General features: G+C 45.2%; 1 protein-coding gene across 2 annotated transcripts in view; it reads left to right on the top strand.

The window, feature by feature from the left end:
* Positions 1-222: 222 nt before the first annotated feature.
* LOC139366585 (catenin alpha-1-like) overlaps positions 223-17,056 on the top strand; it is a 219,630-nt gene continuing 202,796 nt past the window's right edge. The window contains exons 1-3 of one of the 2 annotated variants that reach the window (XM_071104258.1): positions 223-601; positions 4,590-4,707; positions 8,549-8,744. In XM_071104258.1, the coding sequence (XP_070960359.1) occupies positions 4,603-4,707; positions 8,549-8,744 (301 nt within the window). In that variant the 5' untranslated portion in view covers positions 223-601; positions 4,590-4,602. The remainder of the gene's footprint in view (positions 602-4,589; positions 4,708-8,548; positions 8,745-17,056) is intronic. The other variant, XM_071104259.1, reaches the window with a different exon arrangement.

Here is a 17,056-nt window from a genome sequence, read left to right as displayed (position 1 = left end):
AACAAATGTTTCATAGGCTACTGGTTTGGCTAAATAGGCTATAAAAAAAACATGATGAATTACAACAAGTTCAATTAAATCTTTTGCAATCTTTCCCCTTAGGAAATTGGATAGCTACTCCAGGTCAACTGATTAGCTAGATTATATAAGAAATAGCTTCCATTAGGTTTCATTAGAAATTCGTCATTAGGTCTTTATAAAGTCAAGCGTTGTCATTTCAGCACCACGCCTTTTAACACCTGATGTGTGTCCCGTCAGAGCCTCGTCTGCCCTCCGGTGACTTCAGGAAGTAGCACACCGACCCCCTCCGCCTATTGTTGATCCACCCTGCCGGGAACAGAGAACCGTTCTGACCGAAACGTGGGAATCCCTTTTTTTGTTTGTTTGTTGTATTTCAACATTTTATCGCCACTCGTATGCTGTGACTTTCAATAGTTTAGAATTACATCGATAAAAGTATCGAAGCGGTAACTCTCTCAAAGGGAGTGAGGTTGTTTGGGAAAGAGGAAACTTTTTTTCATCCCTGAACGAATTTCCATTCCTCCATTTTGAGGCGTTTTGTTTTTTGGAGCTGGAAAAAGTTTAAGTGTATTGTCTTTCGGTAAGTTTTCATTGAGATTAAGTTTTTTTTTTTTGTTTGTTTGTTGCATAAGTAGTTTTGTCTATTTTGTTTTAGTGCGTTACATTTAGCTATTTGTCACCATTTTAATTGTTTCAATGTAATACGAAACTAAATTGTACGTGTCTCGCTCGTATTGTGCTAGCGAATACTTCACGTTTTAAGTTACACACCGTCGCTAGTTAAATAGCAAACAGTGATGTTGAAAATACTGTAGTAGATAACTAGTTATAAACTTTAAAACTATATGTCAGTAAATGTATCTTTGTTGCTAATTTCGACAATCATAGCAGTAACTGTTTGAAGTTGCGTGGGATTTCGATGTGGCCACTTGCTAATGCTAATGCTAAGTTAGCCAAAGGCAAACCAACTCGTCGCCAACTACAAGTGTTTGTCATATCAGCAAAAACCCAGCTCCAATGTAAAGCCAAAACTAGAAATGAATCGACAGGACATAACATTAGTTGGTTAAGCTAGTTAAATTAGTAGTTTATAGTTTAGTTAACTAGGCAGCTTCCTGACATTCCCAACAGTTGAAAGTTTTTAAAACAGGATGAATGCAGCCAGAGGGAAGAATTGGGCCACCGCCCTCCTCACCCGCACGATGCTCCTAACCCGATCTGCTGAAAAGTGTACAAAATAAGTAATTTCCCATGTATTTAAAAAAATATATATTGAATAAATAGCTAACACTCAATCACTTTACTGCTGTCGTCCCAGTGTCCTCGACTAGATACTGTATCTCACAGCAACCCAATATATATGTTCTCTCAATCTGACAGTTTATTCAATCATATTGTATATGCAATCATTTCTATGAATGGGCCCACCAGAAACTAATTCTCATAACCCTACCATTTATCACCATGAAGTCCTACCTAACTAGTTGACTTGCATAGATTTGTTTTTAGATTTTTTTTTTCTCTCTCTTGACTGTCATTGGCCTAAATTCCACTGTTGTCATACGAATGCCCCCCTACCCTACCCTGTAAACCCAGTTGAACTGACCAGCCTACCCTCTCCACCTTCTCCAATAAGTCTCAGCCCACATCCCAAATAGCACCTGATTCTTAATTTATATATATATATATATATATATATATATATATATGGGTGTCCATCCACTCTGAGTGTGTGAATACGTGCTTTGGTGATGAAATGTCACTTCCTTATGCTATAAAATAAATTTTTACCTAGATAAATATGATTATTCATGTCCTGAATTGTTCATTGGGGCCTTTCTCTAACATATCATTAACATTACATCCCAACAGATTTGTAGCCTAATACATCCCATAATAAGCACCCGGCTCTGTTCACATAGCGGTGCAGGTTTCTCGTAACAAATTAACGATTTTAACATTTTGTGGTGGGCGTCAAGGATGTTTACGTGGGTTGCAAAAAAAAGCAGAATTAGCACGACACGAGCTGAGTTCAATGTAAAAAGGCTTTAAAAGTTTAAAGGCTTAGTGTACGCTTGGTGCTCTGTTGACATGTCAGAGATGAATGTTTTTTTTTTTTTGTAAAGAAATCTATGGGGAAAAAATAACTGGATTTTGGAATTGGTATGTAAAGCGTACACTCAAATATGATCATGCTGATTTGATCTCCATCAGGGGTCGTGGTAATTTTTCACCCAGACAAAGAGATGAAACACGGGAGAAATATCTTGCTTTAGTTTTGTAAATGCTGATCTAATATACTTGTTATTTTCTGCTCGGCTTCAGACTAATTTTGTGCTTCAGTTGCACTTCTCCATTCGGATGTGAATTCATGGATGAGAATTCACAAGTGGCATTCTATCAGCAAACAGACGGTCTGACAGTGTAGCAAAGAATTTCTCTGGTGCTCTTCTCAGTGTAGCCTATTTTTCTCTGGTAAAATGCAAGATTAACATTAGGAAATGTTCCTGGCTACATCTTCTATGATAAACATTAGAAATGTAGCCTAATGACAATGCGTCGTTTTTGCAACAAACAAAAAATCCCTTTTTCGTTATAAGCTCATTTACTTGTGTGGCTGCTAGCCAGGTGGCGTATTACTTCTGTTGTCATCTGATGAAAAATGAAGTCTTTTTCTACTGAACGTGTTGCACTAACTATAGTTGCACACACCTGATCACACTATTGAACAAAACATAACTGACTTTCAATATAAAACGCAGGTGAAATGGTGAAAAATAATTTTTATCTGCGTTTTGAAAATGTAGATTTCAGGAACTCAAAACGTGACGCCTGTCCATCTTACCTCTCGTGTTTTGTGTCCTGTGGATTGGAGAAGAAAGAGGTTCAGTTCAACAGGAGAGTGAGCCTGTCAGTGAACCAGGAGCCTTAATTCTTGCACAGAATCCAGCCTAGCTGACTCAATTTACCTTTATTTAACCAGGTGGGCAAGTTGAGAACAAGTTCTCATTTACAATTGTGACCTGGGCCTCTGGCCTCCATTGATATAGTCACTCTGACTATAGCCATCATACAAGGGTAATACCTCCAATAACTTTTGAACGGCTCATGATAGAGAAATGAGGGTTTGACCATTTTGTTTTCTTAAATTATTATATTTACAATTATAAACTGGGTGGTTCGAGCCCTGAATTCTGATTGGCTGACAACCGTGGTACATCAGACCGTAATGTTACACTGTTACTGCTCTAATTACGTTGGCAACCAGTTTATAATATCCGTAAGGACCCTCAGGGATGTGTGGTATATTACCAATATACCACGGCTTAAGGGATGGAATCCAGCCACTCCTCGTTGGGTTGTGTGTAAGAACAGTCCTTAGCTGTGGTATATTGGCCATATGCACCCTCCGCCTTATTGCTTAATTAACATATTATTTTATCCATTGGTCAAAGGATGCTTTTTTTTGATTGGACGCTCTACTAGATGGGGCCATGGTCAGAAAGTAGTACACTATGTAGGTAATAGGGTTACGTTTGAGACGGCCCCCTCGGTGTGCCGAGAGACGGACGGCCCCCTCGGTGTGCCGAGAGACGGACGGCCCCCTCGGTTTAGACCAGGCTGGGTCCTGGGTCCAGCCCTACTCAGCCCTCGGGCCATCCTGATTATCCCTGTCTGCCACTCAGTTTAGACCAGGCTGGGTCCTGGGTCCAGCCCTACTCAGCCCTCGGGCCATCCTGATTATCCCTGTCTGCCACTCAGTTTAGACCAGGCTGGGTCCTGGGTCCAGCCCTACTCAGCCCTCTGGGCCATCCTGATTATCCCTGTCTGCCACTCAGTGCATTAAGGCTAATCAATACAAGGCCTGTCGCTGCATGAAAAGGAAAATCGAATAAGTGCCAATATGTTACTCTGCTCCACTTATGTCTGTCTGTCTAACGATGACGGAGTGAGACCTGTCTCCTCTGAAGAGGGAGCATCCATATTTAAAACGGCGTCTGTCCAAATTGTCACGACACCATGGGTTCTTCCCAAATGGCACCCTTTCCCCTCCCACACCCACACACACACCGTTTGCCTGGCACGCTGTGTGCCCTGGTCATAGGGAATAGGGTGTCGTGACTTGTTTTTGTTTTTTTTCCCTTCCTTTTTGTTGCCATGGTTGCAGTGGGGTTTCCTACATCACTGTAGAATGAATTGGTTCAATAACATATTTTTTTTTTCAATGGGTTTCACAGCTTTTATTTTTTTATTCCATGGCGTTTTAAGGCCTTGTGGGTAGGTAGCTCTTATCTAGGCTAGCTGGCCCACTACTGTTCTATGCTACACATGGGTCAGAGGTCAGTTGAAATGTGTTGTACCTCCAGGGTGAACACACAGGTCAGAGGTCAGTTGAAATGTAGTGTACCTCCAGGGTGAAAGTGTGCTGTGTTGTTGTCATGGTGTGTGGCTTAACCCCCCCCCCCCCCCCCCCCCCCCCCCCCCCCATCTGATGAATGACCCAGCCAAGCCCTCCTAGACATCCATTTTGTCATAATCTCACCATCTCTCTCTCCTCTCCTTTTCAGATACCGAGTGAACATGACAGCCATAAACACGGCCAACATAAACTTCAAATGGGATCCAAAGAGCCTGGAGATCCGTACCCTGGCTGTGGAGCGGCTGCTGGAGCCCTTGGTCACACAGGTCAGAACAATCCATCATGGATGGAACATGCCGTGACTTTTTCCACATTTTGTTACGTTACAGCCTTATTTTAAAATGGATTAAAAACATTTTCCCAGGGCCTCCCGGGTGGCGCAGTGGTTAAGGGCGCTGTACTGCAGCGCCAGCTGTGCCATCAGAGACTCTGGGTTCGTGCCCAGGCTCTGTCGTAACCGGCCGCGACCCGGAGGTCCATGGGGCGACGCACAATTGGCCTAGCGTCGTCCGGGTTAGGGAGGGCTTGGTCGGTAGGGATGTCCTTGTCTCATCGCTCACCAGCGACTCCTGTGGCGGGCCGGGCGCAGTGCACGCTAATCAAGGTTGCCAGGTGCACGGTGTTTCCTCTGGCACATTGGTTGGGTTGGATGCGCGCTGTGTTAACAAGCAGGTTGGGTTGTGTATCAGAGGACGCATGACTTTCAACCTTCGTCTCTCCCGAGCTCGTACGGGAGTTGTAGCGATGAGACAAGATAGTAGCTACTACAACAATTGGATACCACGAAATTGGGGCGAAAAAGGGGTAAAAAAAATTACCGTTTCCCCTCGTCAATCTACACACAATACCTCACAATGACAAAGTGATAATATTTAAAAAAAATATTTAAAGAACACCTTATTTACCAGTCAGAAGTTTGAACACCTTAATTGTTACTATTTTCTACATTGTAGAAAAATAGTGAAGACATCAAAACTATGAAGTTACACATGGAATCATGTACAGTATTAACCAAAAGTGTTAAACAAATCAAAATATAGTTTCTATTTGAGATTCTTCAAAGTAGCCACCCTTTGCCTTGATGACAGCTTTGCATTCTCTCAACCAGCTTCATGAGGATTGCGTTTCCAACACTCTTGAAGGAGTTCCCACATATGCTGAGCACTTGTTGGCTGATTTTCCTTCACTCTGCGGTCCAAATCAATCCACACCATCTCAATTTGGTTTTTGGGTGATTGTGGGGGCCAGGTCATCTGATGTAGCACTCCATCACTCTCCTTGGTCAAATAGCCCTTACACAGCCTGGCGGTGTGTTTTGGGTCATTGTCCTGTTGAAAAACAAATGATAGTCCCGCTAAGCACAAACCAGATACAATGTCGTATCACTGTGGTAGCCATGCTGGTTAAGTGTGCCTTGAATTCTAAATAAATCACCCTCAAATCCAAAGGATAGAGTTCCATCGGTCTAATGTCCATTGCTTGTGTTTCTTGGCCTAAGCAATTCCCTTCTTCTTATTGGCGTCCTTTTGTGGTGGTTTCTTTGCAGCAATTCGACCATGAAGGCCTGATTTCACAGTCTCCTCTGAACAGTTGATGTTGACATGTGTATTACTTGAACTCTGTGAAGCATTTATTTGGGCTGCAATCTGAGGCTGGTAACTCTAATGAATTTATCCTCAGCAGCAGAGTTAACTCTGGGTCTTCCTTTCCTGTGACGTTCATGGTTCTTCATGTTCTGCATTGACTAAATGCCTTAATGATGGACTGCTGTTTCTCTTTGCTTATTTGAGCTGATCTTGCCATAATATGGACTTGGTCTTTTACCAAATAGGGCCGTCTTCTGTATACCACCCCTACCATGTCACAACACAAACACTTTTTAAGAAGGAAACAATTCCACAAATTAAGTGAAGGCACACCTGTTAATTGAAATGCATTCCAGGTGACTTGCTCATGAAGCTGGTTGAGAGAATGCCAAGAGTGTGCAAAGCTGCCATCGAGGAAAAGGGTGAAAATCTAAATTATATTTTGTTTTTGTTTAACACTTTCTTTGGTTACTACATGATTCGGCAGGTAGCCTAGTAGTTAGAGCGTTGGTCCAGTCGCCGAAAGGTTGCTGGATCGAATCCCTGAGCTGACAAGGTACAAATTTGCCGTTTTGCACCTGAGCAAGGCAATTAACCCACTGTTCCTCAGGCACTGTTCCTCAGGCCCCCCCCCCCCCCCCCCCCCCCTCTCCGATTCAGTGGTTTGGTAAAATACATTTCAGGTGAATGCTTTGTCGTACAACTGACTAGATATCCCCCTTTCCCATGTGTTATTTCATAGTTTTGATGTCTTCACTATTTTTCTACAATGTATACAAATAAAGGAAACCTTGAATGAGTATGAATGTCCCAACCTTTGACTGGTGCTGTAATTATTCAGACCATTTGCCACGAGACTTTAATTTTAGCTCTGGCGCATCCTGTTTCCATTGATCATCCTTGATGTTGCTACAACTTGATTGGAGTTCTACCTGTGGTAAATTCAATTGATTGGACATGATTTAGCAAGGCACACACCTGTCCTATATAAGGTCCCACAGCTGACGGTGCATGTCAGAGCAAAAACCAAGCCACGAGGTTGACGGAATTTTCTGTAAGAACTCTGAGACAGGATTGTGTCGAGGCACAGATCTGGGGAAGAGTACTAAAAAATGTCTGCAGCATTGAAGGTCCCAAAAACATCATTCTTAGATGGAAGAAGTGTGGAACCACCAAGACACTTCCTAGAGCTGGTCGCTCAGCCAAACAGCAATCGGGGGAGAAGGGTCTTGGTCAGGGAGATGACCAAGAACCTGATGGTCACTTTGACAGAGCTCCAGAGTTCCTCTTTGGAGATGGTTGTCCTGCTGGAAGGTTCTCCCATCTCTGCAGTACTCCACCAATCAGGCTTTTATGGTAGAATGGCCAGACAGAAGCCACTCCTCCGTAAAAGGCACATGGCAGCCCTCTTGGAGGAAACCAGACACCGCTCATCGGCTGGCCAATACCAGCCCTACGGTGAAGCATAGTGGTGGCAGCGTCATGCTGTGGGGATGTTTTTCAGTGGCAGGGACTGGGAGACTAGTTGAGATCAAGAAAAAGCTGAACGGAGCAAAGTTCAGAGAGATCCTTGATGAAAACCTGCTCCAGAGCACTCTTGACCTCAGACTGGGGTGAAGGTTCACTTTCCAACATGACAATGACCCTAAGCACACAGCCAAGACAACGCACAAGTGGCTCTGAATGTCCTTGAGGTCTTGAACCCAATCGAACATCTCTGAAGAGACCTGAAAAATGGCTATGCAGCGTCGCTCCCCATCCAACCTGACAGAGCTTGAGAGGATCTGCAGAGAAGAATGGGAGAAACTCCCCAAATACAGGTGTGCCAAGCTTGTACCATCATACCCAAGAAGACTAGAGGCTGTAATCGCTGCCAAATGTGCTTCAACAACGTAAAGAGTATGAATGCTTTTCGTAAATGTGATATTTCTGTTTTTGTTCAGTACATTTACAAACATTTCGAAAATAAATGTTTTGCTTTTGTCATTTATAGGATATTGTGTGTAGATTGATGAGAAAAAAAATAATAATCCAATCCATTTTAGAAGAGGGCTGTAACAAAATGTGGAATAAGTTATGGGTTCTGAGTGCTTCTACACCTGCATTGCTTGCTGTTTGGGGTTTTAGGCTGGGTTTCTGTACAGCACTTTGAGATATCAGCTGATGTACGAAGGGCTATATAAATTGATTTGATTTGAATATTTTCTGAGTGTCCATTTGGTTAAGTTTGATAAATGATGATGTCAATGCAAAGGCCTCCTGGAAGCGTTTATATTTATTTATATATTTTAGAACGGGTGATCATGCTATCCCTTCGTTTTGATTTGTTCCTTGGTATCTAGCCCTAACTGCTTAAATGACACTAGCAACTTCTACTGTTTTTAGTATGGAATCAAAGACTAGGCAAGATATGGCTGAAAGTTTGACTCTGCAGCAAAAGATGTCCGTCTGACGTTGTGCATCTCACCCTCAAGGCATTTGACCTCTCCCCCCCCCCCCCCCCCTCGTCCTGCTCCTAAAGGTCACGACCCTGGTGAACTCCAGCAACAAGGGTCCGTCCAATAAGAAGAAGGGTCGATCTAAGAAGGCCCATGTATTGGCTGCCTCGGTGGAAACCGCTACCTTGAACTTCCTGGATAAAGGAGAGAAGATCGCCAAGGAGAGCCAGTTCCTCAAGGACGAGCTCACTGCTGCCGTGGAGGATGTACGCAAGCAAGGTACGGTTAAGCTACTACTGGCCTTGACTCCTTTGCTCTGAATCTCTGAAATTACCAGATATGTAATTTGGCCTTGTATTTCTGCCTCTTGAGTTCCAAGAGTGCATATTTATTCAGTTGGGGCTCTGATTCTCCCCTCTGAATTCATTCAAACTGCTTCCAGGCATTGAACCCTTGCTCTCTGTTCTGTCATATCTTCCATTCTACTTTGCCTTGCAGTCTTTCAATCTGTCTTGCCCGTATTGAGGGGAAAAGTGTGTGTGTGCGCGCCAGGGTTTCTCTGGATCAAAAAGGGGCTTAAGTGGGTGGGCGTGGCAGGGTGAGTCGTTACGGCTGAAATTTCAAGAATTTGAGGCCCACCATGTGTGCAGAGAATTGGCTTAAAAAGGCTACAATTTCCTGCAATTTTACATTTGTCTAGGCAAGATACATTTTTGCCGTTTTAAAGCTAATTTCCTGAAATTATTCACATTTTGCAATGCAAGTTGAGAGAAAATGTTGCAGATTACAAAGATAGAATCTGCTATTCTACCTTCTGGAGCTGAGTATTGTTTTTATAGTTTTAAAGGCCCGCCCAAGCCTTTTTAAAGGTATAAAAATTCCTGTTGTGTTAGCTCAGTCTAGAGGGCTGCGTAGAGGCTTGCGGTTTTATGCATCATCACCCCAATCTTTTAACTCTGTTGTTAAATCTAATTTACTCCTAGTAGCTGCATTGTGATTTCACTCTGTCCCTTCTGGTGGAGGGAGGAGAGGACTCGGGTTAATGGAGAGGTTTAACCCCGTCAAGATGCTCAGCTCCTCATTTCTCAATGGCTTGTTTTGCCATGAATGTTTTAAAAACCTGTTGATATTGATGCCAATTGAACGAGACAATGTTTTGTAGGGAGGAGAGGGATCTCACCCACTATCTTCTCTCATCCCGTTTTCTTCCTATTTACATACAGAGTATCTGTATCCCAATTTACCCAGGCTGAAAATATGGATTTTATGTGCATGTGAAGTCTTTTTTAAGTGACTGATTTTCCACTCTGTTGCCTGTGTTAGCCGAGGGCTCCACTCTGCTGCCTGTGTTAGCTGAGGGCTCCACTCTGCTGCCTGTGTTAGCTGAGGGCTCCACTCTGCTGCCTGTGTTAGCTGAGGGCTCCACTCTGCTGCCTGTGTTAGCTGAGGGCTCCACTCTGCTGCCTGTGTTAGCTGCTGGGCCCCACTCTGCTGCCCGCGTTAGCCGCTGGGCCCACTCTGCTGCCCGCGTTAGCCGCTGGGCCCCACTCTGCTGCCCGCGTTAGCCGCTGGGCCCCACTCTGCTGCCCGCGTTAGCCGCTGGGCCCCACTCTGCTGCCCGCGTTAGCCGCTGGGCCCCACTCTGCTGCCCGCGTTAGCCGCTGAGCTGCTTCCAGCTATTTCCTCTTGCCATGATATCAACAGATACGGAGGCTTGCAAAAGAGTCCCCCCCCTTGGCATTTTTCCTATTTTGTTGCCTTACAACCTGGAAATAAAATATATATATTTTTTTGGATCATTTGATTTACCCAATATGCCTACCACTTTGAAGATGCAAAATATTTTTTTTCAATTGTGAAACAAGACAACAACTTGAGCGTGCATAACTATTCACCCCCCTCCAAAGTCAATACTTTGTAGAGCCACCTTTTGAAGCAATTACAGCTGCAACTGTCTTGGGGTATGTCTCTATAAGCTTGGCACATCGAGCCACTGGGATTTTTGCCCAGTGCTCTTCAAGGAAAAACTGTTCCAGCTCCTTCAAGTTGGATGGGTTCCTGCTGGTGTACAGCAATCTTTGTCATACCACAGATTCTCAATTGGATTCAGGTTTGGGGTTTGACTAGGCCATTCCAAGACATTTTAAATGTTTCCCCTTAAACCACTCGAGTGTTGCTTTCGCAGTATGCTCAGGGTCGTTGTTCTGCTAGAAGGGGAACCTCCGTCCCAGTCTCAAATCTCTGGAAGACAAAACAGTTTCCCTCAAGAATTTCTCTCTCTCTCTGTGTGTGTGTGTGTGTGTGTGTGTGTGTGTGTGTGTGTGTGTGTGTGTGTGTATGCACACAGGTGGACTAATTATGTGACTTCTGAAGGTAATTGGTTGCACCAGATCTTATTTAGGGGCTTCATAGCAAAGGGGGTATAGGTAGGTCTGCTCAGAGACGGAACACAAGACACAGACACGCTGTCTAATTAGTGATTGAATGTTTTTTTTATTTTTATTTTTCTCATCATCATGGCAAACATTGGTTGAACTGTGCAGGAGGGGGATAAAGGGGGGTAGATTTTGGGCGTTGGTGGGTAACGTGTCTATTCCGCCATGGTGGGTGGTCAGGGCTCCACTGTACGAGCGTTTCACTGTACGAGCGTTTCACTGTACGAGCGTTTCACTCACATTTGTGAATTAAAAAGTCTAGTGTGATCACATTTTATAGTAACATAAATGCTGCAGTAACTGTTTTCAAAGTGTTTCTGTTTCTGTTTGTTTCATAGCTGGTCAATTTAATCGCACAAAGTCTTTAGAAGTAGGAGTCCCCTTTTCTCAGCAGATGACCAGATGAGACGGCCTCACCGCAGCCCCCCCCCCCCCCCCCCCCCCCTCAAACGAGAGGCCTCACCGCTGCCCCCGCCCCCCCGACTGACCATCAGATGAGAGACGGCCTCACCGCTGCCCCCCCCAGACTGACCATCAGATGAGAGACGGCCTCACCGCTGCCCCCCCCAGACTGACCATCAGATGAGACGGCCAAGGACATTCAGAGCCACTTCTGCATTGTCTTGGCTGTGTGCTTAGTGTCGTTGTCCTGTTTGAAGGTGAACCTTCGCCGCCAGTCTGAGCTCCTGAGCGCTCTGGAGCAGGTTTTCATCAAGCATCTCTCTGTACTTTGCTCCGTTCATCTTTTCCTTAATCCTGACTAGTCTCCCAGGCCCTGCCACTGGAAAACATCCTCACAGCATGATGCTGCCACCACCATGCTTCACTGTAGGGATGGTGCCAGGTCTCCTCCAGACATGATGCTGCCACCACCATGCTTCACTGTAGGGATGGTGCCAGGTGTCCTCCAGACATGATGCTGCCACCACCATGCTTCACCGTAGGGATGGTGCCTGGTTTCCTCCAGATATGACGGTTGGCATTCAGGCCACCGAGTTCAATCTTGGTTTGATCAGACCAGAGAATCTTGTTTATCATGGTCTGAGAGTCTTTAGGTGCCTTTTTGACAAACTCCAAGCAGGCTGTGCCTTTTACTGAGGAGTAGCTTCCGTCTGGCCACTCTACCATAAAGGCCTGATTGGTGGAGTGCTGCTGAGATGGTTGTCCTTCTGGAAGGTTCCCCCATCTTCACAGAGAACTGGTCAGTCACCACTGGGTTCTTGGTCACCTCCCTGACCAAGGCCCTTCTCCCCAGATTGCTCAGTTTGGCCGTGCAGCCAGCTCTGGGAAGAGTCTTGGTGGGTTCCAAACTTATTCCATTTAAGAATGACGTAGGCCACTGTTCTTGGGGACCTTTTTAATGCTAGGTACCCTTGCCCAGGTCTGTACATCGACACAATCCTGTCTCAGAGCTCTACGGACAATTCCTTCGACCTCACGGCTTTGTTTTTGCTCTGACTTGCACCGTCAACTGTGGGACCTCCTGTGTCCAATCAATTGAATTTCCCACCGGTGGACTACAATCAACTTGTAGATAGATACATGATCAATAGAAATGGGATGCACCTGAGCTCAATTTGAGTCTCATAGCAAAGGATCTGAATACTTATATAAATAAGTTATTTCTGGTTTTTATTTGTAATATACATTTCTAAAAACGGGGTTTCACTTTGTCATTTGAGGCTATTGTGTGTAGATTTGAGAAATAATATTTAATACATTTTAGGACTGTAACGTAACAATGTGTGTAATACTTTCTGAATGCCCTGTGTATAGATGCAGGATAGCAGCTCCATACTTTTGCACATCTTCGTGGGACCACAGTGGTTTTGCATGGCACAGCATTCCGGATGAATCATTAGTGTGTTGGGCGGGGTTGCTAATCCTAGGTATGTCGTGGGCTTACTGCAGGGCTAAACGGGGATTGTCACGGCTGTTAGTGCACAGCTTGTAGCGTCTCTTTCCCGCTTTGTTCCGCTATCCGGGATGCTTCAATTTTCTAGTTCGCCCAGACTGACTGTTGCCAATGGAAATGACAAGGGAGAGCATAAGCAGAATTTCTGTATGCGAGAGAGGGAGGAGAGGAGAAGAGGAATGTCAACATTTTCTCTTATGTATTTAAATGGCTGTATTCTCCACGCGGGATCTTACTGAAGCAAATTCTGTTTTCAAATGTCATGCCTGTCACGACGACCGTTTCATATGTCATGCCTGTCACGACGACCGTTTCATATGTCATGCCTATCACGGCGACCGTTTCATGTCATGCCTGTCACGGCGACCGTTTCATATGTCATGCCTGTCGCGGCGACCGTTTCATATGTCATGCCTGTCGCGACGACCGTTTCATATGTCATGCCTGTCGCGACGACCATCAAAATGTAATCAGAATTTGTCTTGTGACAACAGCTCGAAAGCGCTTCTCTTCCAATCCTGATTCCCGCTACTACTCCCACTCCCCCGCATTATGTCTATAGCAAGTCCCTCTGCTCCACCCTGTGGGCTATAGCGAGGTCCTTATTTGCGCTCTTCCAATCCTGACTCCTCCCACTAGCTAGTCTTTCTCTGCTGCTGGAACTAGCTACACAGCCCATCTGTAAATAGCCCACCTAACTACCTCATCCCCATGTTATTTTTTTGCTGCTTTGCACCTCAGTATCTCTACTTGCACATTCATCTTCTGCACATATCACTCCAGTATTTAATTGCTAAATTGTAGTTATTTCGCCACTATGGCCTATTTATTGCCTTAAGTCACTAATCTTACTACATTTGCACAGACTATATAGATTTTTCTATTGTGTTATTGACTGTTCGTTTGTTTTATCCCATGTGTAACTCTGTTTGGTTTGTGTCGCACTGCTTTGCTTTATCTTGGCCAGGTCGCACTTGTTCTCAACTGGCCTGCCTGGTTAAATAAAGGTGAAAAAAAACCAAAACTATAGCTTGGTCTCTCTCTGTTGCTGGAACATAACATACCTGGTTTAGTTATCCCGTGGAGCTCACTGGTACAGGAAAGAAGGCCCAGAATAGTCTATATTAAATAGTTTACCAGCATGAGCTTCAGGCCGAACCCAGTAGATGGTTGATAAAATGGTTGAAGTTCGTTGCAGACAGATGGCGTAGAGATGAATGGTATTGAAAGAACGTGCGTTCTAGCGCCCTCTTCAGTTCTGTCTCGATTATTTCATCAAACAGTGCGCTTAAAGCACCAGACAAGATCAGTGCATTTATAGTTGTTTTAAATAAAATCACAGCGTGTGTCTGTCCTATGGGGGGGGAAAAACACACTTTAAAAAAAAAAACAAACAACATTTTGACCAAAATCTATTGGTTGAAGAAAACAGACTGCTCCTTTTTGGCCAAGGTTTTTATTCTTATTTTCTTTTTAGCTGGGCACACAGCCGGAGGTTACTGGTACACTTTAGTCATGGATATCGCTCTCACCGTGCGAGTTCTACAGCTAATGTCTGTGACAAACAAACTCCGACACTCCATCTGTGGGTTACTGGTACACTTTAGTCATGGATATCGCTCTCACCGTGCGAGTTCTACAGCTAATGTCTGTGACAAACAAACTCCGACACTCTCTCTCTGTGGGTTACTGGTACACTTTAGTCATGGATATCGCTCTCACCGTGCGAGTTCTACAGCTAATGTCTGTGACAAACAAACTCCGACACTCTCTCTGTGGGTTACTGGTACACTTTAGTCATGGATATCGCTCTCACCGTGCGAGTTCTACAGCTAATGTCTGTGACAAACAAACTCCGACACTCTCTCTCTGTGGGTTACTGGTACACTTTAGTCATGGATATCGCTCTCACCGTGCGAGTTCTACAGCTAATGTCTGTGACAAACAAACTCCGACACTCTCTCTCTGTGGGTTACTGGTACAGTTCGGGGGGGGGGGGGGGGGGGGGGGGGGGGGGGGGGGGTGATGGGCGAACCGTTGTGCTCCAAGAGGTGTCTGCTCGGTAGACAAGTCGTGCCAGCGGTCTTGTCAGTGCCTGGGAATGTCAGCCTCAGCCTCTGCTATTCTATCGGCGTCCCAAATGGCACCCTATTCCATTTATTATTTTATAGTACACTACTTTTGACTGGGCTCTGGTCAAAAGTAGTGCTCTACGTAGGGAATAGGGTGCCATTTGAAGTGCACACAGTCATTGGACAGGAGTACAGCAGCTCTGCTGGTGGTAGGGCTGGTCTGTCAGTTAGGACTATGTCACGCTGTTCTGCTGAGCGTGGACAGACTGATAATGCTGCCATTGACTGGGCCTTAGTCCTCCCCTCCCTTACCCCTCTCTTCTCTTCCCCTCTCTCTTCGCCATGCACATAAAAAGCATTTTATACCCAGCTGTGGCTTACCAGTTGTTTTTAAATGGGGAGAAGGATGCAGATATAATTTTGGGTTGGAGGTAGGCTGGGGGGGGGAAAGGAGGCAGGGGGTGGGCAATGCCATGAATGTTTTAAGGCTTGCGTTTTCAAATATGTCCCCCCCCCCCCCCAGTTGTGGGTTTTAGAAGGGTTTAGTGTGGTGGATTCCAACTTGTTTGCATGAATGTTCTTCAGTCATTCACAACATCTCAGCTCTCTTTTTACAAAGATCACACCCTGCCTGCCTGTTCTCTTCATTCATATCTTCTGACGGATGGCTTCACAGCATCACAGCTGGAATGATAATTGCCAGCTCTCTTGTTCCCCAGCTCGCTCTCTTGTTCCCCAGCTTGCTCTCTTGTTCCCCAGCTCGCTCTCTCGTTCCCCAGCTCGCTCTCTCGTTCCCCAGCTCGCTCTCTTTTTTTAACCCCTTTTTCTCTCCAATTTTCGTAGACTCCGATTGGTCGTTTTGTCTTGTCCCATCGCTGCAACTCCCATACGAAGTCGGGAGAGGCGAAGGTCGCATTTACCATTTATTCCTGTCGTCCATGTTGGGTTGGTTGCGGTCATTTCTGTAAACGCATATCATTTCCCTCTCTTTGACGTTCTCGTTTGTGGGAGTGGACACGTTGTTTGCAGAGCGCAGAACCTACGCTACACGTGAGAGAAATCAGTTTTGGAGTGTTTTTTTCTAACATTTGTAAGAATTAAAAAATATATTTATTTTGGTACATTTATTTGGAGCGCTCCTGTCAATGTTGAGTAAGGATGTGCACCTGATTTACACGTAGAAGTAGTCCTATAGGCTACCAGGCCTGATTATGCGTAGAAGTAGGCCTATCGGGCCTCCCGAGTGGTGCAGTGGATCTGGGCACTGTGGCGCTGTGCCGCTAGAGATCCTGGTCCGAGTCCAGGCTCTGTCGCAGCCGACCGGGGAGACACATTTGGCCCAGCGTCTTTCGGTGAGGGTTTGGCCGGCAGCGCATGTCATTGAACCCATCGTGCACCAACGACTCCTCCCGTGGCGGGCCGGGCGCAGTGCACGCTAACATGGTTGCCAGGGGTAACCGTGTCACATCGGTGTGGCTGGCTTCCGGGTTAAGGGAGCATTATGGAGGGGCCCATGTCTAGCCGGGGGGCCATGTCTAGCCGGGGGGCCATGTCTAGCCGGGGGGCCATGTCTAGCCGGGGGCCATGTCTAGCCGGGGGCCATGTCTAGAGTATTTATTTTTATCAGAATATTTTCTACCTGCAGGCTGCTATGTTTTTTTAATTTTATTTTTAATTGTTGCTTTCATAGGCTCTTTTTTGTGTGTTTTGTTTACATAATTGGCAATTTAAGTAACTTCAAAAACAAATTGTCTAATTTTTATTCGGATAGAAGATTATATATTTAAATGAAACTGTGTGGGGGAGAATGCACGTTTAAAACCTTTTAAGAATGGGTAACTTTTGGGTCGGTCCGGGACTTGTTATATTCGGGGACAGCCCTACTGGAGGCTGGTTTTTGTATGTGGCCACCGTGTCTGTACCAAATGGCACCACATTCAGTATATAGTACACCACTCTGGTCACTATATTGATTATAGGGTGCTGTTTTTAGGAGGAGCACCGACTCCTGGAGCAGCATTCATGGCTGCTGGGTCACATTTTTCAAAAATCGTTTGAGTGAAACCCTTCTAGGTAGCAAGCAGTGTACTGTTAGACCTACACGAGGGCAACGAGAGGGGTAATTTTGCTCTGTCAATTGTTGGAACATTTCACCCAAGACAGGGTTTG

This window comes from Oncorhynchus clarkii, chromosome 14, assembly GCF_045791955.1.
Source record: "Oncorhynchus clarkii lewisi isolate Uvic-CL-2024 chromosome 14, UVic_Ocla_1.0, whole genome shotgun sequence".
NCBI classification, from domain to species: Eukaryota; Metazoa; Chordata; class Actinopteri; order Salmoniformes; family Salmonidae; genus Oncorhynchus; species Oncorhynchus clarkii.
This window is presented reverse-complemented; position numbering and strand designations above follow the sequence as displayed.